The sequence below is a fragment of the Oryzias latipes genome, chromosome 15, assembly GCF_053564925.1.
Source record: "Oryzias latipes strain Hd-rR chromosome 15, Olatipes_Hd-rR_3.1".
Classification (NCBI taxonomy): Eukaryota; Metazoa; Chordata; class Actinopteri; order Beloniformes; family Adrianichthyidae; genus Oryzias; species Oryzias latipes.
The window spans coordinates 31,864,749-31,886,131 of NC_136251.1; the positions used below are offsets into that span (position 1 = coordinate 31,864,749).

Sequence of the window (21,383 nt, forward strand, 5' to 3'; positions counted from 1 at the left end):
TTATCCAAATAACGGGGGCGTTTCCACTGTCTGAAAGCAGAGTTAGCTTCATCATCACGGAGTCCTGCAGTGAGGAAACTGTTGGAATTTTGGAAGAGCTGATACCTGAAGAGTGGGGAGGGGAGGGGGGTCCCTCCAAACACACACCCCTCCGAGCTTACCTGCCTCCCCAACTGCCCCGAGAACTGCCTGCATTCAATCCAGAACCACGAAATGAAGCGTGGAGAGAAGGGGTGTGGAGACAAGAAGCTGAGTCTGAGAGAGAAGGAAGGAGAAAAGACACACCAAGGGAGGGGGAAAGGTCAGGGACTCGGGGGGTTATTGCACTGATAGAAATAAGAGGAGCAGACGAACCCGTGGATCTGAGGGGAACTAAGCAGCAGACTTATTTAACCAACGGACTGTACGCCGGACTGGAGACTCACTGAAACGGTGTTTTAGCCAAAGTCCCGAAGCCACCGAGGTTTGGACCGTGCGTAATTTGGAGAGCTGTTGGAACGCTGCGTCAGGATGCGCGTCTGTCCGCTGCTGGTTTTCTGCTGTCTGCTGTGCGCTGGACGCCCTCAGAAGTTCTCCGCTCTCACGGTATGAAGCCGCTTCAATGTGTTTCTGGCTTTTCTACCAGAAGCCTGAACTTTCTGAGGACAGAGAGATGTTTTCACAACACAAGGAAAAGATTTCTCTGAGAAACACTTTTACTACAATTTAACTTGACTTTTTATTTAGAACTTGCAAGAATTTGTCTGAATCACTTTAAAATAAAATGTTAACTTTAAATTTCCTCACAAGGAATAAACAGAAGATTACTGTGTGGTTTTACATGTTTAGGTTTCAGTCTTCAGACAGAACTGAGTCCTTTTTTTAACATAAAACTGGAAACTTTGTACTTTAACTTCCCATTTTAAAAGCTGCTGACTTGAGTCAGACATACTGTTAAGCTCAGGATTGTCTTCTGCCCTGTAAGTTCTTCTTCCTCTGTTTTCTGTATTGTTTAATGTCAAATGAAGTGAGATGCATCACAATCCTGTGAGGACCACTGCTGACAGCACTTTCTCTGTTAATTAAACCAAAGTTGCTCTTTAGGGAAACCTAATGGCCACAATCCAGTTGAGATGGAGCGCTTAAGCGGGGTTACGGACACTGGAATGCGCCCTGTCAGAGACGAACACCTTCATTTACAGGCTGGAACCTCAGTCACCTCCTCAGAAACCCTCGTTTAGGTTCAGGTTCAAGGTTTGGAGTTTGCTCATCATCCATTGGGATGTTTCTACATTTCTAAGAGTGAGAAACATTTTTGGAGCAAAATGTTTTCATGTCGATCAGGTTTGTTTCATTGGAATCAAGCTTTTATTTTGGGAATTTCTAGTTTACCGTCTCAGTGACTCAGGAAAAGGTTGTCGCTGATTTGAATTAAGACTTTTGCATGTTTAAGATTAATCTGAATTTTTAGGGAAATGAAAATCAGTGAGCAGAAGTCTTGACTATTTGTTTAGAATAAGGTACACCTTTTATCTTCAACCAGGCTTTATTGCTTGTGGGTTTTCAGTTCATTTTTTCTCTTTAAAAACCTTTTCAAGATTACATTAAAAAAAAGAAAAAGCTAAGATGTCCATTTGGTGGTAAAAGGCTCTGATCCTTTTCCTTGTGGAGTCCCTGAGCGATCAGCCTCCGTGCAGGAAACTCCTGCCGAGAGCGTTTAACACATTTGCAGCATCTGTCCTCCTGGGCTGCTGTTCACCCTGCAAAGTGGAGATCTGAGGGGCCTCTCTGGGTGCTGGAAGCGGGGGCCTCCCAGCCCACAAGGCCCTTATCATCCGACAATGGGTTCTCTGCTGGAGGCTCGCCTCCTCCATGCTCCATTCAAATCCACAATGCCGCAGAGCCAGAGGGAAGTAATAGGATTTGATTTGTATGCTGGCTGGTTCCAAAAAAAAGGTTCCCTCATCCTCGGCGTGTCTCGCCGTTTCTCGCCTCTCTTTTTCTTTGCCAACCTCTTGTGTTCTTTCAGCAGATGCAGAAAGCATCTTCCAAGAAAGATCACACAAAGAAAAGCAACGCTGAAAAGAAAGAGGGCAAAATAAAGAGCCAAACAGAGAAAGTGAGAGCCAGCTGCCTGGAAGTAGACAAGAAAAGGATCCGAGCAATCAAAGGATTTGGGTCTGAATATGTGTTGTGTCTTGTGTGAGTCTGCTTATGGATGAATCGGGGTGGAAGGCTGCGCTGCATGTGGCTGAGGGTGGAGGCCGTCCATCACAGCTCGCCTGTTGCCATGCAGGATGAGGGTGAAGACCTAAAATGAGACGTCAGGGGAGTGTCAGAGTTCGCCTCAGCCCCATCCATCAGCAAAGACAAACACAGAGATGAGCAGCAGACAGTGAACTGCGATGAGGAAGAGCTCCTCATCACACCATTAGTCTCAGAGGAGTCTTCCTCCCTCAGGCTCTCACGTCTTATTTTGTGTCCTCCTTCCGTGTGGCCGACTGTGACTTTTCAAAATCCAAACGGGGGTGTCTGACGGTGAATCTGGGTGGCTGATTTCACGGGCGTCTGCTTTCATGGCCGGCTGCGTTGTTGTTTTTTTCTTGGGGCTTTGTTGTGAACCTGCAGGCAGTGGATGCTCCGCTGTGAGCCGTGGAGCAGACATTTAGCCGGACGCTGCGCTGCTCAATGACACAGTCCGGGCTGTCAGTCCATTCTGATGCTGCTGCCGCAGTCCGTCCAAAAGCTGAGGGGGGGGGGGGGGGGGGGCTGGACACACACAGACACCATCAGAGTGACTGACAGCTGCTGGGATGGGGGGGTAGGAGATGCTAGCCCCTCACATCACAGAGAGGAGACAAAGACACGGATGGATGTCCACAGAATGCGGGATGACGGTGGATCTGTTGGACGTTCACAGACTTTTGGTGTCTTGGGTCCAGTTGGATTTCATTCAGACAAAATCTGAAGGAAGAAATTCCTGAAGAATTTGACCAGAATGAGGTTTTTAGGAAGATTCCTGGATTTAAAATCATTTCTGATCCTCCATCAGTCGTGTGAACGGAAACAGCAAAGATGGGATTTTTCCTTCTGGCTCAAAAAACCTCCTCCTCTGATGGGTTTGAACGAGCCTGCCCCCCCCCGTAAGATTTATGAACAAATTTGACAGAAAGGATACCCCCCTTCCCCCAACACCCCCACCACCAGCCCGGGGCAGTTCCACCTCCTATACCTACACCCTCCCCTCTCCCAGGTGCATGCAGCCCTGCAGCCATTCCTGTCCCAATGTGTGTGTGTGTGGGGGGGCTTTATTGTTGTCCGTGGCCCCCTCTTCCAGAGGTTTCCCCCTCTGTGAACTGTGGAGGTATCGATTCCTGGACAGAGATTCACGGAGCTCATGGAGAAACTTCCTGAGTTTCTGTTTGCTGGAATAGTTGGCAGAGACAAATCTGATGCTTTTCTTTGCTGTAAAATGGAATTTTACAGCAGAAAGGATTATGTTTTCCATCAAACCTCATAGAAACACAGAAGGAACAAATAGATTTTCCACTAAGAGACGAGACAAATGACTGATGGAGTGTCCCAGACTCCAAAGAGCTCCTGCATCAGCTTGAAGTAAATGAATCACACAAACTATGAAAATGTGCAAACTGTACAATGCTCACTGACATCCAGTTTATTCAGCCTTTTCATTCATTGTAACAGTCACAGCTTGTTGCCACCCCCCCTCACCACCATCCCCGGCTCATTGTGCGGCCCGGTGAGGGGTGGCAAATACAATGGCGGCATTGACACAGGTGATCCGATGCGTTCAGCCAGGAGTCTCCGTCCTTGTTTCTCTTTTCATGGCTGAGTAAAACATCTTTGGGAGGCTCCAGGTGGATACCTGTGCAGGTGTTGGCTCACAAAGGTGAGTGGAAGTGTTCGTGAAGTCCTCTCCAGCAGAAACGGCGCCCTGGCTGGAACAGACACTGCCTTATTTTGCTTTTAAAGTCCTGCTTCCATCGTCTTCTGATCTATTGTCGAAGAATGGTCTTTTCATTACGATGATCTCCTTTTTCTAATACCGGTGTCGTTTTCTAGGACATAGTTTCTGCAGAGCGGCAGGAGTTCATTAGAAATTCACCTCTGATTTGTAGGCGGGATTGTTGGAGACGAGCAACCCCACCGCTCTTCCCTTCCCCGTTACTGAGAGCTCAGAGCAGCGAGCTGGTGGCCCCGCCCAGCGAATTTTCTACATCACAAATACGATCGTTTTTTAACTACATTTTTTCGTCTGCTCCTGATTCACAACAATTTGAATAAAGAAAAAATCAGTACGTAAATGTAATTTTAGGCTTAAATTTCTTTATAAATGTCCTCAATCGTCAGAAAAATGCCACAAAAACATGTTAAAAACACAGAAACCCCCGATTTCATCAGAATGGCTCTTTAAATATTGCACCACTTCTTGTTTTTTTAATGATTTTTCTAGTCCTCACCTCTAAAATCCATCAGAGAATTAAATGAGGTCATTTTGGTTTCTTCATGTGTAACATTGATGTGTTTCCTGAAAACCTTCTCCTTTTGGCTAAACTCCATAAATCCCTCCAAATCCCACCTGCTGTTGTGCGGATTAAACTGTTTTGGAGCAGAGCTCGGCGTTTCTCAGAAAGGCCTCGTTCAGCAAAGGTTCCTGCTTGTCTTCCCTCTTCTGCAGTTCCTGCGGGTGGATCAGGATAAGGAGTGCAACATGGAATGCAGCGGGGCTCCCCGTAAGCCTCTGTGCGCCTCCGACGGCAGGACCTTCACATCTCGCTGCGAGTTCCTCCGAGCCAAGTGCCGTGACCCCCAGCTGGAGGTCATCCGAGGGCCGTGCAAAGGTCAGGTCACGAGTCACGCTTCAGCGCCGCCTGACGTTCCCAAACGCACCAAGGGGTCACTTTGGGAACTTGTGGGTGAAATTCGTTTTAGCATAATTGAAGCTCTGAGTGCTGGGAGGACAAATAGGGCTGACATTCTGAGGGTGGGTAAGGGGGTGTCAGCAGCCTCCCACCGGGCTACACAATTTCACACTATTTGTGTGAGGAAGGAAGTGTCTTTAATTTGTCAAAAATGATAAACTGTTTAGTTTCAGGGGAAAGTGTGCTTCCAGTTAACTCATAAACCACCAGCGGTCCCAGCATCCGACTTGAAACCACTTCCGTTTTGTTTGAACTGAAAGGGTTTTTCATGGACGCAGAGCTTCACATGGGATGTCTTGACAAGAATTAATGATCCTTTTTCATCCTGCCTGATGTGGAGCTCTATGAGTCAAACAGAGGAGCTGGGGAAGGAGACGCAGAGGGGTCAGGCAGCTCACAGACTCCGCCATTGTTGGAGGGAAGAACCCACACACTCGAGCGCTTCCACCCCTCCACCAAGTCCACTGCCACTTCAGCCCTCTGCAGGCTGGGGACAATGCCCCTTTCTTGCCCCACCGCAGCATCGGCTCACTAATTCAGGGTCCGTGAGCAAAAAGGTTAGCTTAAAGGAGAAACATTCAGCTGCTGTGTTGCCATGGCAACGTCTCCAAGCGGACATCTGGATCCAGCCAGCAGCACCCCGCTTGAGAAAAGACAAGAGTCCGTGACAGTTGACTTGTGTGCATCGTCTTCCCATGAGCGCCTGCTCCTCAGAGGAAAAGAAACGCCCGGCTGGCCTGAAAGCACTGGGATGGGTTCGTGCTTAAGCACGGCGAGTGTGGCACCACATTTGTTTTCTATCATTGCTCTCAGATGAATCAAGTGTCTGTCATTTTTTCCAGACGGCGCTTTGGTCAGAGCCCCCTGGAGAAGGACGATGGTTTTTGCTTTTTTTCCACTGCTGCTAACTTTGGAGCTTCTTAGCTCTCTGTCTTCCCTCCGTCAGAAGCGTTTTTCATTCCTACTGCCAGTGACACGCAGCCTGTACGTGACAGAAACCAGAGCCCGCCGCCTCACATGTGTAACGCGCGCCGCGTTGAACGCCAGCCGCCGGCTGATGAGCCGGTGAAGGTTTTTTTGGTCTCAAATGACTCACTGCTTTAATGTGATTTGAAGCTGTTGGACAGAAAAGCACTGTGCAGCCGCTAATGTGCTACAACAAGCTACCTTCAAGTCCAACCTTTCTCACAGTTTGCACAGCTGCTGCTGTTGGCCAGGTGTGGCCAGGCACCTGTGGAATGACAGAATGAGCCATGGCTCTGGCTGCTCAGACCTAAAATTGTGCGCAAAGGTGAAAAGTTGCCAGTCCACACTCTACGCTAACGATTGCTGAAAAGGGACATTTGAATTTGAGGTGGAGCGTTAGGAAGACACAGAAATCAGGAACCGGTCAGCTTTTCCTCGTGCATCAGCTCTTTTCCCGACTGGAATTTTCTGGAGGCGCAAAATAGGAGCTGCTTGGCTTCGTAATGGCTTTACCACACGGTTCACGTGGAGCAAGAAGACCTCCACGCCCAGACAACCAAGCGGCCCTTCCGTCCAAAGAAACCTTGAATGTCTTTCTCCTTATCTCCCCTCTTCTCTCCACATTCTTCATCATCTGGGAGATTTAACATCTTCCTCTGACTTCAGAAGTATGTTGGTTTTACAGTTGTGGAGCAACAAGAAAATAGTTGAGCTGCGGGCTGAATCATGGGTCTCTCTGATGTTTAGTGACTCTGGTGATTTGTGGTCCTCCTCAGATACATCCAGATGTGTTGCAGAGAAGAAGTACACAGAGCAACAGGCCAAGAAGCTTTTCCCACAGGTCTTTGTGCCTGTGTGCAACCCTGACGGCACATACAGCGAGGTAACAGGAAAACCTCTCACGAAGACTGGAGCTTGTTTTGAATTCATATTCATTGACCAGGGATCCCAAAACAGAAATTTTCACCAACTGCAAACATTTACAGAAAAAAATCCAGTTGTTGTTTTGCTTAAATGTAGTTTCGTTTGATTGAATATTGTGGCTTTGTTGGTTTTTGCATGTTGTGTGGATCACAGGTTCAGTGCCATAGCTACACCGGTTACTGTTGGTGCGTCACCCCCAATGGGAGACCAGTCAGCGGCTCCGCGGTGGCCAATAAAAAGCCGAGATGTCAAGGTGGGTGAAGCCGTGTGTTGACCTCATTCATTTCTGTTGCACGGCCAATAAGAGCCTATTTCTGTGGCGGGGGAAGAGATCCAAAGTTCACTGGGAACTAGTGACCCTTTTCCCGCTGGTGCAGCCCCCCAGGACTGAGCATAAACATGGGAAATGCAGGAGAAACAGATTGGCTAGAAAACCTCTGCTGCAGAGCTGAGCAACAAACTGCAGGAAATGTGAGCAGTCGTTGAGAAGAGCGTCTTCCATGCGAGCGGACGGCTAAGCAAAGCCACATGTCCCGCCTGCTCTTCTCTGCACAGCTGCCTCTGAGCTGCTGCTGTGTCAACACCAGAGGCTTTCAGAGGAGGCCGGACCCCTGTCTTTTCACTTCACAGCTTTATGTTTACACAATCAGAGCTGTTCAGGGCCTGTTTGTCCAAAAGAATGCATTCTACACACCATTAAAGCCTCAGAATACGGTAAATCACCCGATGGCCGACTTAGGCTCCGTACAAAACTCTTTCAAGGTCGGCAGCATTTGTTAACCTACACAAGGAATAGAAACGTGAACCCAAAACAATTATAAATGTTAAACTAAGTTTTAAAAAGATCATTTACTGCACGTTGGGTTTACAACAAGTGTCCCTTAGTTAATGTTAGTTAATGCATAATTAAGCATGAATTAACTATTAAATACAATATTAGAAGCCACTTATGCATTACTAAGTGAAGTTCTCACAGCATTAGTTAGCAGCTAAGTAATAATTGTAATTCAACCTTTCTTAATGAATTACAAACCATTAAGATCAGTCGTCTTATGTAATTGCTTAGCATTGTTAATGCATCAACTTCATGCTAGTTAATGTATTTAAAGTCTTTACAATATCCAAAGTGATGGTTTATTGTGGCGGTTTCTTCAGTTAGAAAGTCATAAAATGTTTTTAGCCTAACCCTGAATAAATACTGCAAAGCTTCACAATCATTATTTGAATATTCTGCAAGCAAGTGGAACCGATGAATGTGTGTTCGACATAAACACAAAGAATCTTGTTGTCATTTAATATTGTTGTTGTCTTTTTTTTCATCTTTCAGGATCCAAACAAGAGAGAGCGACCACGAGAGAGCCGAGTAAAGCAGGTGAGACTTTCATTCAAGAAGAACTGACTCAGGCGCACGCTTACTTCTGCCAGCAAACCACAGGCAGGACAATGGACGGGTTCTGCTTGACTCTGGACCTGAGCAGAACCAACAGACTGACGAGAACCTATGCAGCCAGACGGGACGGATGCATGAGCCGTCCTGCTCAGCTCAGTGAAATGCAAACAGGCTGCTGGAGAAATGACAATGGATGCAGCCAAACCACAGACCCAGGGCTGCTTTGACATTGATGTTGTTGTGTTTGTCCATGAACATGATGCACACATGTGTGACTGTGTTGGTCTGTGTCACAATCGGTTATTTCTTGGTCATTTCAGCGTCTGAAACCATTTACAGTTTGCTGCTTCAAATCCGATTTTCCCTCAGAAACTCAAAGCGCAGCAGCAGGAGTCTCCATCACTGCCTGTTTTCTTTACCTGACAGATGCCAGGATGGAGGACAACAGTTTTCTAACCTAATCTCGCTTCCTTTTTAGCTCTGATGACCACATTTTATCCTCCAGTCTTCTCTAAGGCAGTCTGGCACGAATCATCCCCCTTCCTCCACTTGGACCCTTAACGCTGTATATGCCACCCGTTTTGTTTAGCTGACGTGATTGGAAAGCACAGAAAAAGTGTAATTTACTTTTTCTTTTCTCGGATTGATTCCTTATGAGTGTGTGTTTGGATGAGACTGGGAAAACACACGCATGCATCCACTGGGATTGGACTGTTCCTGTCAGCAGGACATTCACGTCTCTTTCTGTCTGTAAACTGTGGCCACGGCGTCTGTCTGAGCCCAGCCAGGTCGTTGCACATGCATCGCTTTGGGAAGGCCAGATTTGAGAAAGAAGGAAGAGTGATGGGAGAAGGAGAAAGGGAGGTGTGGGGGTGCAGGAGTGGGCTGCGGTTCCCTCTGAACGGGTTGGATAAACAGGGCGGTGAAAAGCAGAATAAACTGTAGGTTTGTGGTGTGCCAGCACTGAAAATAGCAGTGATTGCATCAATATTTTGGTTCAGAGGGATCCCATCAGTGCCTACCAGCTCCACGGGCATTTCTTTACACTTTTGTCCAAAAGAATTTGGCTAAACGCTGAGCTGTAAGAGCGCTTCTGCTGCTTGGCTTGATGAGTTTGTGTTAGACAAACTGCAGGAAAGCTCATCTGGCATGGCCACAGGCTGCTCTGGACTTTCCTGGCATGTGCCTCAGAAGATAATACAGTCCAGAGTAAAGATGGGTCATTAGTGGTTGATTCTAAATATGTTTCATCAAATGGCCGATCCACACTTCTGTTGTTATGCTGTAACTTTCCTATTGTGGAGTCTTCCATTGAACATCCTCTGACTCAAACATTAACCGACATTTACTCTGACCCAGCCTGAGGTTAGCCACGCCCCCCTGCAGCGGTTCATGACCTCATCCCCGTCTCGCTCTCCCCGCTGATCAAACAAACCCACTCAAATCTCTCTTTTATTGGCTCTTCCCAGACCCAGCTGTGCTTTCTCCCACCTTCACACAGCTCCACCGTCGGAGGAGAAGCTGCAGAGGGACGTCAGGGACGGCTGCTTCTTCCCTCCTTCCTGATAACTGCCCTCAGTCTGCTCTTTCAGCATGGCAGCCTCCCTAGTTGCACCAAGTGGAACCCTGGGATGTTTTGACCACCAAACCTTTACTTTTCCTCCTTTTTTACTCATTTACTACACCTCCTCTCTTTCAGTTTTCCCCACAGCCTCCTGTTATCCTTCCACCCCTTTGTTCCTATCCTTCTTGACCGGGCAACGTGCAACATCTGCGTGTTTTTTCAATCTAACTCTGGTAATTGTAGTTTCCTTGCAAATATTCTCCATTCTAAACGCAGATGAGACCGGCCTGGTGGCTGACCTGCAACCCTCTACAGATGATGAAGGTGAGCTCTAACTGGACACATTTCTGATGTCAGCCTGAAACATGGCTCCTTTGTTGTTCAATGCATCATCTCCATATCTTCTCTGGTCCAGCCGGTCAGACGGGGTTTTTGGCTCAAAGCTTCTCCCTTGCTGTTTCTTTCAGACATCACCTTGCAGTATCCCACGTTGTGGACAGAGCAGGTCCGCAGCCGGCAGAACAACAGGACCAGAACATCATGTGAGTTGCAAACTTCAAATGCAAACACACGCTGTTCTGCATATCTGTGTGGTTTGAGGCTGTTCCTGAGCTCTAATGACAGATGGTTAGCTGTGATGCATGTTGGTGCTGCAGTGCGCGAGTCTTGGAGGATCTGCTTTTCTGTGGTTCTTTAGGTTGGAGCTGTAATTATCAGCACATGGCACCAACACAGGAGCTCCCATTCTTCTTCTGTTTTATATGCATGCTGGTTTATCTTTATATCCAATACTTCTTTGCTCTTGGGGAAATAATTTAGGCCGACTCAAAGATGAGAAACCTCCGTGCATGTGTGTGCATTTGTGTGTGAATCCCATTATCATAATTTACAGCCAATGAAAAGCCTGAGAAACACAGCTTTGGTGGTTTTCACCATCTGTTACTTTGGTGGATTGGAGAAAAAAAGGAAAATTCTGCCCCAGCAAAAGGAGGCCAAAGAGAGGAACTTCTGAGCTTGTTCTAAGGCAAAGAGGTTTTTATTTGTTTTATTGTAGTTACCTTTTAAAGAAAGCAGACATGAACAAACACAACTTTAACTTGGCTGAAGCTTCCCATCCTTGAAATGAAGCGGTGAGAGGAAGTCCTTCAGCCAGAGGAGCTTCTGTTCTCCAGGGCTCTTGTCTATCTCCTGGAGAGCTGCACAGCGGAAGTGTTGAAAAAAGAAGGAATTGTGTTCTCTAACCTCTCTGTTTGCACATGTGTGAAGATTGTGAAGAACGTTCTGCTTTCAGACATTTCAACAGAAGATTCTAGTCACTTGAAGATCCAATCTGATGAAGATGGTGTTTGTGGTGATGTTTTTCTGATGGGGAAGGACACATAGAAAGAAAATTATGATGAAAAATGCATTTGAGCTCCCTGCTTTGCAATGGGAAGGGGGGCGGAGTTGCTTCTCTCCAACAGTCCCGTTTACAACTCAGAGGTGAATGTCTGATGAACTCCTGCCGCTCTGCAGAAACTATGTCCCTTTTTTAGATCATAAACAGCGTCATCATCATTAAGAGACTGCTGGGAACGCTGACCTGTGTTGGAAGATGATCAGAGTGGGACTTTAATGTTTTTGGAGAAATACATCAGAGGATCAGAGTGAACAGTCAGGTCTGACCCCCCCCCCCCCCCCCCCCCCCATTCATCTTGTTGGTTTCTCCCTCTGTCTCACACATCCACTGCAGTCAGTAAAGTGTCCAAATTCATCTTGTTGGTTTCTCCCTCTGTCTCACACATCCACTGCAGTCAGTAAAGTGTCCAAATATTTACTTAACTTGGGGCAAAGGGAGTAGTATTAAGTCCTTAGCCCAGTAACATCTGTAAACAATGCCATGGGGGGCTGATGGAGGAGTCTCCTCCTCCTCTTTCTCAGGAGTTTATAAGTTCATACCAACCATGAATTCAAGGGAAGCATTTTCCTTTTCAAACTGGATCAGCTCTGTGCTGCGCTGATCGATTCTCTGACGCCCTCATCCGTTTCTACCAGCGTTCTCGTGTGATCAAGAGCTGCAGTCCGCCCTGGAGGAGGTGAAGCATCAAAAACCAGACGCCGTCTTCATCCCAGACTGTGCCCAGGAAGGGCTTTACAAGCCTGTCCAGTGCCACCCGTCCACGGGTTACTGCTGGTGTGTGCTGGTAGATACCGGAAGGCCCATTCCAGCAACGTCCACAAGGTAAACCACCAAGAACTTCCCAGAGTCTGTTGGGAGGCCAGGTTGTTTGTTCCACATCAGTTAGTTTGCTCAGATTATACACTTTTGTTTGGCAGCAGCTTCTACGATTACACTCATGACATAATCTGAATCATATTCAGAATAAAACAAAATGCAGAGTTTATACAAAAAAATCTGTTTGTTTTTTCCCCTCTAAACTTTCTGTGGCTAATGACAACATGATGATGCACTGCCTTCCATCAACGCTGACCAGAAGGACAAATAAAACACAAAACTCCAGTGTTTCCCCTGAAATCCTGCAGTTGTTCAGGAGAATTCAAAGTTGAGGGGTTTAAAGACAAAAACAGGAAAGTTTTCCTTTTTTTTCATCAAAAACTGGTTTCCATTGAACCTTTTGGTTTTTGCACATTTGAACCAAGTCCACCTGACTACCCAACTTGAAAGAGTCCCATAACATTTAGGGACAATCATTTACAGAGCCTGTAGGTCTTTATAATCTGCAGTTTAGTAAATATGTGCAAAAAGAAAAAATCCTAAACCAGAGACGAATAATGATAACATACGACGTTACAAAGTAAAATTGTTATAGAGAGGATGAATGATGCCAATATGTCATGTGAAGAAAGGAAAGCTTTCACCTCAGAGAAAACCTTTGAGAAATACGTTACATGTCGTGAAAATCAGGAGAAGACTGGAACAAACGGGTTTGTTTGGAAGTGTTTTCAAGTGAAAAGAAGACAAAGGCCGACTTCTCTTCATCATCTGAACAAACCACAGACTTCTGGAACAATGTGGACACATGACACCAAAGGGGAGTTTGGCGGACAAACACAAAAATCTCAACAAAGCTGAAACTGTTTGGTTATAAAAAATTATCAAATTTTTCCATAAAAATGTCAGTGATGGATAAAGTCATGCAGGAAAGTTCCAGTTGATGCTGATGGAGAAGATGTTGGAGCAGCAGAACCACCTTTTTATACGTTTGAACTTTCTCAAATAAGGACTCAGCAAACCCAAACGACTTCTTGCTCATGGACACATTTCAACCTCAATTTCAACCGTAAACACCAACAACTGTGTGATTTTCACTTGTTTGACACTAAGTCGTATAGGATGTCTGTCTTAACCGGGAGGTTGCTGTCAGCCATCGTCTCAGATCAGTTCACCGAGATTTTCCTGGAAAACAAAAGGGAATGTGGCTCCATATTTGGATATTAGTTGTTAAAAAAAGAGTCTTTTCTGCTTGTAAAATGCACGTTTGGTGACGGCAGCAGGGCTGACGCCTCCACTGCTGCTGTCAGAGCCGGTCTGAAGAGGTCAGTCAGGGCGGCGGAGTGGGGCAACATTTTTAAGCATCAGATTAGGGAGAGTTCAGGCCCACTGCCAGACAGGCCTCTGCACAGATATGGAATTAAAGATTGTCCTCCAAAGTTTTGGCCCTCGCGGCACAGAGGCAGCCTCATGTCCCACGCTCCTTCTCTGCCTCGTCTTTGTCCTCAGTCGCTCCGGATCCTTCCTCCCCTCTTCCTTCCTCCCCTCTTTTTACAGCCCAAGTTTGCCACAAACAATCTGTTTCAGAATCAGAATCAGAAATACTTTATTGATCCCACACGTGGGATGTTTGTTCGTTACCATAACAACTGACAGGAAAAAAGACTAAGAATAATATAAATTAAAAAAAAAAAAAACAAGGAAAATGTGGTATAATTTAAAGAGCTATTTACAAAACAGTGCAGGTAAAGAGATGTGCAAAAGAAATGTGCAAAATAAAGAAAAAGAGAAAAAAAATGTGCAAAGGTTATCTTCTGCATTGTGAGTTATTGAACAGGGTAATAGTATTGGGCAGGAAGGATTTCTGGTACCGGGCAGTTTTGGACCTTTCAGGTCAGATCTCAGCTGGTAGAATTCAAGATTATTAATGGTTTTCTTTGGTTTTTGTTTGTCAAAGGTTTGAGCAACCGAAATGTGATGGCAATGCGAGGGCCTATCCACCAAAACCCAAGGACCATTTTAGGAACAGACATCTCCTGGGTAAGTCTTCAAAAGTTGGACCTCCGACCAGCTTTTCTTCCTTCTTCAGGTCAAAGGATTAAGACCTTCAGCGTTGAGTTGGTCTTTCCACTGATGGTCAAGGAGATACTTAGTGATCGTCAATAAGCCCCAAGCAGATGGGGGGGGGGGGGGTAATCTTCAACTGACACTGGAGATGGAGGATGGAGGAGTGAAGGCACAGAGCAGGAACAGCAGGGAGTGGAGATAATGGAAAATCTGATGCTAGAGACTGATAGCGGTGGAGATAACTCAACTGAGAGCAGATGATCCGCATGGGGGTGGCTGCCATGATGGGGGGGGGGGTGTATGTAGGTGTGACATTTGCAGCAGAAGCCTCTTGTTAAGTGTGACATTTCAAAGTGACTCATGTTTCAGTCACGTTTAGCAGAAATGATCACATTTTCTGTTTCTGATCCGTCTGAGATCCTGTTTCTCCCTTTAAGAAGGACGACCGTGATGATGGGCAGAAAAGACACTTTTACTTTTGTAGCTTTAAGTCTAAATCCATAAAACCGTAACATTGTTGTTTTATTTTAAACACATAACTTAATGCAGGACTTTCTCTTTGACAGAGCAGATTCTATGCTAATAAAACTGTCTCTTTTATGAAGTTGAACTAAAAATAATTCATCATTCAGAGTCTCTCTGTCTTTGGTTTACTCTGAATGAATGGGACACATTTTCCCTGCAGCGTAAACCCCAAGAACACTGCGTGCACTTTCAATTTTGTTTGACTTTATTTTATTTTTTAAAGACAAAGTCCAAGTGTTAGAACTTGTTGTTCCACAGAGGTTTGACTAAAACCTTCTGTTTCTTAAGAAAAGGGGACTTACTGACTTTACATAACAAACACACTCCGCTGTGACAGCACTGAAAGCAGACTTAATACTTATGGTTTGTTTCTCTCTGATTCTACTTGAAGGGGTCACATCATACTCATCACCTGACTCGTTTAAGACCTTTTTTAAAACCTTACCATAGCTACCATCCAAAGATTAGGGCGTGGCCATGGCTGCAGAGACCACCAGGAAGATGGGAACTATGGAGATGGAGGAGCAGGTAACACCTGAGGACAGGTGTGAGCGACTCACAGATAGACTTACTGAGCAGGAGCAGCAGAGTAACACATTCAACTGAACCAAACATGACGTAGATGACGTAGTCGACTAGATGGAGGTAGATTAACATGAAGTTTGTTTTTCAAAAGATTAAAAAGCAAAAGTTTCTGGAAGATTTCAGAAGGGTCGCGTGTCTCCTGTAATATTATTGGCTATAGATTAGTTAGCAATAAAACAGAGTTGGCTCTTTAAAATGGTTGGTTGAGCTTTAGCCTCAACTGCCCCTCCAGGTGGATAAGAGCCGTCTGGGGGTGAAAATGGTCAAACCTGTACGCGACACGCAGGTGACCCGCAGGACGTATCATGGTGGTAGACCGCTCAGTGAACCTATAAAGAGAAAATGTTTTCTACCTTCATGGTGCAGGCGGCGGGTCGTAGCAAACACCTAGACAACACATGAGGGTGAGTATGGGGGAAGTAGGTGCGTAGTAGACGCAGGCGCGTCGTACAGATTTTTTTTTTTACCCCTCAAATCCTGTAGACTGAAGAAGGAGCCCGTTAGTGCTGTTCATGTGTCACGTGTGCGCTCCTTATGACTGTTAAAAATGAAGAAATTATACAATCAGAGTGTAGTGTGTGTGGAAGTCCTACGGGCTAACGACTAGAGTGTGGCGTAAGGACGCCGTACGACAGCATCACCCGCACGTCATAAGTGCGTGGAACGTCCATTATCCTTACGAATACTTCACGATACATTTACCACAGGCACCACAATGGTACGTTCCATTTTCCTGACGTTCCTTAGGGTAGCTGTACCTCAAGGTAACTGCAAGACCCACCTGCCCTCCCCTTAAGATGCAGCCGTTCCTCTCTGTGACCCCCCCCCAGACCGGGACAACCCAAAAAGCTGCAGAACCCTCACAGGTCGACCCCCTGTGTGCGTGGATGTGACTACAGCTTTGGCAATGCAGTATTTGAATGATCAAACCTGGGAGCTGGATAGGCCAGTTCTCCTCCAAAAGGAGCCCGAATTCCCACATTTCACTGAACAAATCAACGAAAACTCTTGAGTAGTTTTTAAAAATCATACTGTTTTTTCCCACATTTGGACCATTTATCACAAAATGATGTGCAGACTTCATAAAACAGTTTGCATGAAGCCAGGCATGGAGTTTTAGTTGCTGCATAGAACCAGATCATAGTTTAAGGCTAAACATTTCCTGGTGAGTATTTGTGGTCTTTTTTTTTTCTTGTTTGCCAAACATGTTAAAAATCCAGCAGCGCGGGAACAGAGCCGCCACTGTCTCATTCACATCTGTTTGTGTAAGAGTGAGGCAGGACGGAGCGCAGCTCCACGCTGCAGAACAGTCTCTGCTCTCACGGACTCTCTGCTTTTGTAAGACAAGACGTGCAGCCACAGACACTCTTGTTAGATTTCTCTGGATTCTTTTCTCTGCTGTCATTAAAAACTGCTCTGACATGCCTAAGAATAAATACTGTGTTGGAACAAACAAGAACACAAACCTCCTTCTAAATGACTGAACACAATCCTGTAACCAATAAAGAGAAGAAACCTACACGTATTGTAAGAAGGGAAAACATACAGCATCCTGTGTCTTGAGCGACACTGCATGAAGCCAGGATAATTATAAATGTTGCCTTCAGATTGCTGCAGAACATTTGCTGCTGAGGCTGTGGTGTTGAGAGGTTTATGGGGCGAGAAGCGAGAAGGGGGCAACTTGTCTGGGAAGGCCTCGGAAAGGAAGGCGCAGAGGCCGGCTGACTCTCCCGTCAGAGAGGGGGCCGTTGTGGTAGCGTTGGGAAAGCAGGTCTGAGTGCTGACAAGTCTCTGCCCCGTGTGGTTCCATAGAAAAACACAGCGTCTTATTGACAGTAAAGCAAAGGTGCACACGTGTAAACACAGACTCGTGGGCCAACTATTCACCAATTTGTAGAAACCTGAGAGTGCAGCTGCTATTAGTTTTTCATTTATGGCTTTTGCACCTTGATTTTGTCCTGCAGCTGTCAAACGTTACATAATTATAATCATTATGGAACCAGACAGCAGCCTTGAAACAAACAGAAAGTGGCCAAACTCAATTTCCTTAAAGCGACGGCAGAAACAATCTGGTCCTGCAGTTAAACGGCATCCAGACAGACAGAGGCGGATCTGTCCCACCCCAGCAAGAAGAAGGGGACATACGTCTTACCCAATGGCCTTCCCTTTAAATGATTTCAAAGATTCCTGTGGCCTTAGAGAGCCGACCGGTGCTTTCCATGAAAAACACCAAGGCCGTCCCACAAACGTCTTCAGATAAAAGCTCTTTTCCTGCTGAGGCTCAACTGTTTGACCTGTCTAGACCAAGTAACCACACCGACCGTCTGAACGGCACCACCAAGGCCGTTAACAGGTGGTTCCAACGGTTTACTGGCCCGATTTAGTGAAAGCTCAGCTCAACTTTTAGTGTGAAGACAGAAAGGCAGAGTTTAGAGCATTTTTGGCTGCTGGAACTCTGAAAGGTGGAGTGGAGGCAGAGTGTTTGCAGCGATGCTGGTCACCACCTGTTAGGGAGATGCAAAGCATACTATTATCTCCTGCACAGGAGAATCTGGCCCCGCAGGCCAGGGCCATAAAAAGAGCTGCAGCCTGTGGAGAATTACTCCTTCAGAGAAACCTGGAATCCAGGAAGATCTACGGTCTCTCAACTTCGGTTCTTCTAGAATAACACTGCTGAAAAAACCCCAGACTTCTAATGTTGTCCTCTTGAGCTTTCCCATCAGTGTTCTTCCTGCTATTCCTCTCTCACAGCACCAGAGAACGTCGTCTTTTAGCTTAACCTCAGATACTAACCTTTAACGGAGCCCATGTTTTGTTTTTTCGGGTGAATCTTGAACGCTGTGGACCCCCCTTTGTCTGCACATCCCATATTCATGCACACTTTTCATGCCTGCAGCTGTCAAAAGCATTTATCTCCTTTCTCCTCCAGATGAGGGATGTTTGGGAGTAAATAAAATGTACTTCTCCCATTTTCACATCATCTCCTGCTAGTTTTTATGTATTTTTCAGTCAAACGTGATGTTTTTATCAAACACGTTTTAGTCCACCTAAGCAGGAAGACTTTCAGACGATTGTGTTGCTTTTAACTGAAGGTAACTTGCATGCATTTCTTCCATTCTGCAGGACAGCATAAGAACTGCACGCAGTGCGCTCTGCCACGCTCATGTCTGTGTGTTTCATTTTCCAGGCTGTCCTGGGGCGAAGAAAACCGAGTTCCTGACAAGTGTTCTTGATGCGCTGTCGACAGACATGGTGCATGCTGTCACAGATCCAGCATCCGCCGGAAGGTATGACATTTGGAAGTGGAAATGTTCTCCTCGTGATTACTTCTGCATGTCAGCGGGCTCAGGCCGTCACCACCAAAGTGCACATGCATTCCTCTCTGCCATTGTGGTTGGCGTTGCCTGGAATGGTCTTTGTCCCGAAAATGTCGTTCCTGGCTGTTTTAGATTTTGGGTTCAATGATCCCAGAAGTGATGACTAATGTAGAAATTGATGGCACCTGACCCTCTAGGATGGCTGAGCCTGATCCCAACCACACGCTGGAAGAAAGGGTCGTCCACTGGTACTTCAGCCAGCTCGACAAAAACGGCAGCGGAGACATTGGAAAGAAGGAAATCAAGCCTTTTAAACGTTTCCTGCGGAAGAAGTCCAAACCAAAGAAGTGTGTCAAGAAGTTTGTGGAGTACTGCGACATCAGCAACGACAAGGCTCTGTCTCTGCAGGAGCTGATGGGATGCCTGGGTGTCATCAAGGAGGAAGGTCAGTCTGAAGCTATACTGTTGTCTGACAGCTTCGCTTTACATGAAATGTTTAGATTCTCATTTATAACTTAGAAGGATCTTTAATTGGATAAACACAAGGTACTGGCATGGCTCAAAATGTTGAGTTTCACCCTTTTTTCTAATCTGATCTAATCTAATGCTAGAAGATTCCACTTCACAGAGAAACAGACAAACTCGGTTTGGCCGGGAAAAATCTTTTTCCATCAATGATTTATCCTCCAATAAAACTGCCCCAAGGTCAATTTATGTCAGCCTCATCAAATCCTTTCATGTTCTCTCTAAAAAAGACAGAACTGAGAAACGTATCCAACAAAAAGAATAAACCTAGTCTGGTTTCCCTTCTGATACATCGCCTCTCCGTCCTGGGGGGGGGGTCCCTCCTTCATGTGAACACCCCCGAGGTTGCTTCCTTTTTTTCCCCCCAGAATCCGTTTTTTTAGGGAGTTTTTCCTCACAGACAAGGAGGGTCTAAGCCCAGTTTACCTATTGAACTCTATGACTTTATGATTCATGTTCATTAGAAAGCCCATTGAGACGACTATTGTTGTAATATTGGGCTATTTACCGCTTTATTTCCGACTTTTTCAATGGAATCAACTTGCGTGAAGGACAGTCTACACCAAAGGTGTCAAACTGCATGCCTCTAGGGCCTCCAGGGCCTCCAGGGCCTCCAGAGCCTCCAGGGCCTCCAGAGCCTCCAGGGCCTCCAGGGCCTCCAGGGCCTCCAGAGCCTCCAGGGCCTCCAGGGCCTCCAGAGCCAGGGTCCTTCATGTTTTCCAACTAACCAGGCATTGATGCTTCCTACAGGTAAAATACACCAGATCCAGGTGACCAGCAGCAGGTGGGGCCTGGTTTCTGAAAAACCTGCAGGAAGAGAGCCCTCGAGGCCTGGAGTCCGGCAGCTCCGTCTGCCCAGACAGTCTATCTAAAAATATGCAATATGAGGTCCCGCCTTTGATTGACAGACAGCTGTCCAGTTTTTAGGCCTCAAAAGTCCTTTTTGTGTGAGTTCCAACAGCTGCTGTGTTTGCAGGACAGGCGACGGGCCTCAGGTCATGTCACGGTGACCTGTGAAGCCACAGCTTCAGACTGAATTTAGGGCGGAGCCCATCTGGTCTCCGTTTTAGGCTCAACAGTGGTCCCACATCACAATCGCAGCTGTCTGGGTTTCAATTAAACAAGACTGATTTGGACCATTTCTTTGTTTTAGGAGATCTTAGTGACTGCTACGCTTTCATTCCAGTCACAGAGATCCAAACAGTTTTTAAAAACTAATTTTAAAGCAGCAGTTTTGAAGGGCATGCTTTTTTGTGTTGTCGTTCTTATTTCCTCTTCTTCTTCCTACTTCTTCCAACAGTAGCTGGGATAGGCTCCAGCAACCCTGTGATAGAGATTAGGCGGGTTTTGAAAAGGGTTGGATGGATATTTCTTCTTTTTCCAGAGTTTTGTCAAACTGATGTTGGTTTAATCTTCTACCTAACCAATAATCATCTGTAACTTCATTGTTTTTGTTTCAATAAAGAGGTTTGAATCCCCATTAGGGATGTAGCTAAGATTCAGCAGCTGTCGCTCTTGTGATCTGTGCAGGACTTTGAGTTTAAACACCAAATTGTTTTGTTAATGTGTATTTCAGGGTCCAAACCAGGAGAGGGTTTGCCCTCCAGTAAACTAGTGAGTAAAGTACAACCCTCACTGAGTTTTTTTAAAGTCACATTTTCTGTCTTTGGGGCAAAAACGCAAGTTTTGATGTCTGACTTTGTGTCTTCAGAATCCCTCGAAGAAGCAAGGCTAAGCCCAACGACCGAGACTTCCCACCTGAGTGGAGATCTGCCCTCACCAATCGGCAACAACAGAAACCATAGTATTTGCACTTTGTACTTTAAAAAGATGTAAATTCACTTTGTAGAAATAAGGTATTTAAACTAACTGCTGATCTGTGAATGGTGTAGTTAGCTTGTTGTGCCCTGACAAACAAAACTGTTTAACACATACAATGTATGTGTTCTTTGTCAATCGTGTCAATGATGTGCTTTTGCAGTTCTTCATGTTTCAACATCTTTGCCCCCCTTTAGACTCCCCCGTTGATGCTATTGGGGCAGATGGATGTAGAGTTTGCTGCATGATAACTTAGGCCACAGCATCCAAAGCAGTTTCAAGTTTTCCTGTAAAGCAGTTTGCAAGAATGTAATAAACATGCAGTACATCTTAAATGTCTTTTGTGAACACTTATATTACCTTTTATTAGAAATAAAAACCTCTTTTCTACATGTTTGTGGTTGCTGGAATGTGTCAGAGGACTTTCTCTCTTTCCGCTCCTCGGATAGGAAAGCTGGTGGGCCGTCTGGAGCGTGAGCCCCGCATAGCAAAGGTCGTGTGTCATTCCATTTTAAGACGGCTCCCCCGAGGCTCCATTTCTGAGTTGGAAAAATGGATGGTGCTCATT

The 21,383-nt window shown here is 45.9% G+C and overlaps 1 protein-coding gene across 2 annotated transcripts; it reads left to right on the top strand.

Annotated features, from left to right (window-relative positions):
- The first annotated feature begins 66 nt into the window (after positions 1-66).
- Positions 67-21,207, top strand: smoc2 (SPARC related modular calcium binding 2). Of its 2 annotated transcripts, none has more exons than XM_011484762.4 (13): positions 67-585; positions 4,679-4,841; positions 6,665-6,771; positions 6,966-7,065; positions 8,140-8,184; positions 10,043-10,090; positions 10,234-10,308; positions 11,801-11,987; positions 13,936-14,018; positions 18,343-18,442; positions 18,670-18,917; positions 20,574-20,611; positions 20,709-21,207. In XM_011484762.4, the coding sequence occupies exons 1-13, from the start codon at positions 511-513 to the stop codon at positions 20,730-20,732; spliced, it is 1,293 nt and encodes a 430-aa protein (XP_011483064.1). In that variant the 5' UTR covers positions 67-510; the 3' UTR covers positions 20,733-21,207. The 2 variants fall into 2 exon arrangements, with proteins under 2 accessions (XP_011483064.1, XP_011483063.1); XM_011484761.4 differs by having other exon boundaries at positions 69-585; positions 10,010-10,090.
- The last annotated feature ends 176 nt before the right edge of the window (positions 21,208-21,383 follow it).

Bases quoted from the DNA above. Each gene is read 5' to 3' on its own strand.
- smoc2 (XM_011484761.4), top strand. From the start codon at position 511: ATGCGCGTCTGTCCGCTGCTGGTTTTCTGCTGTCTGCTGTGCGCTGGA. The intron at 6,772-6,965 runs GTAACAGGAAAA...TGTGGATCACAG, and splicing joins CTGACGGCACATACAGCGAG to GTTCAGTGCCATAGCTACAC. The intron at 20,612-20,708 runs GTGAGTAAAGTA...TTGTGTCTTCAG, and splicing joins GTTTGCCCTCCAGTAAACTA to AATCCCTCGAAGAAGCAAGG.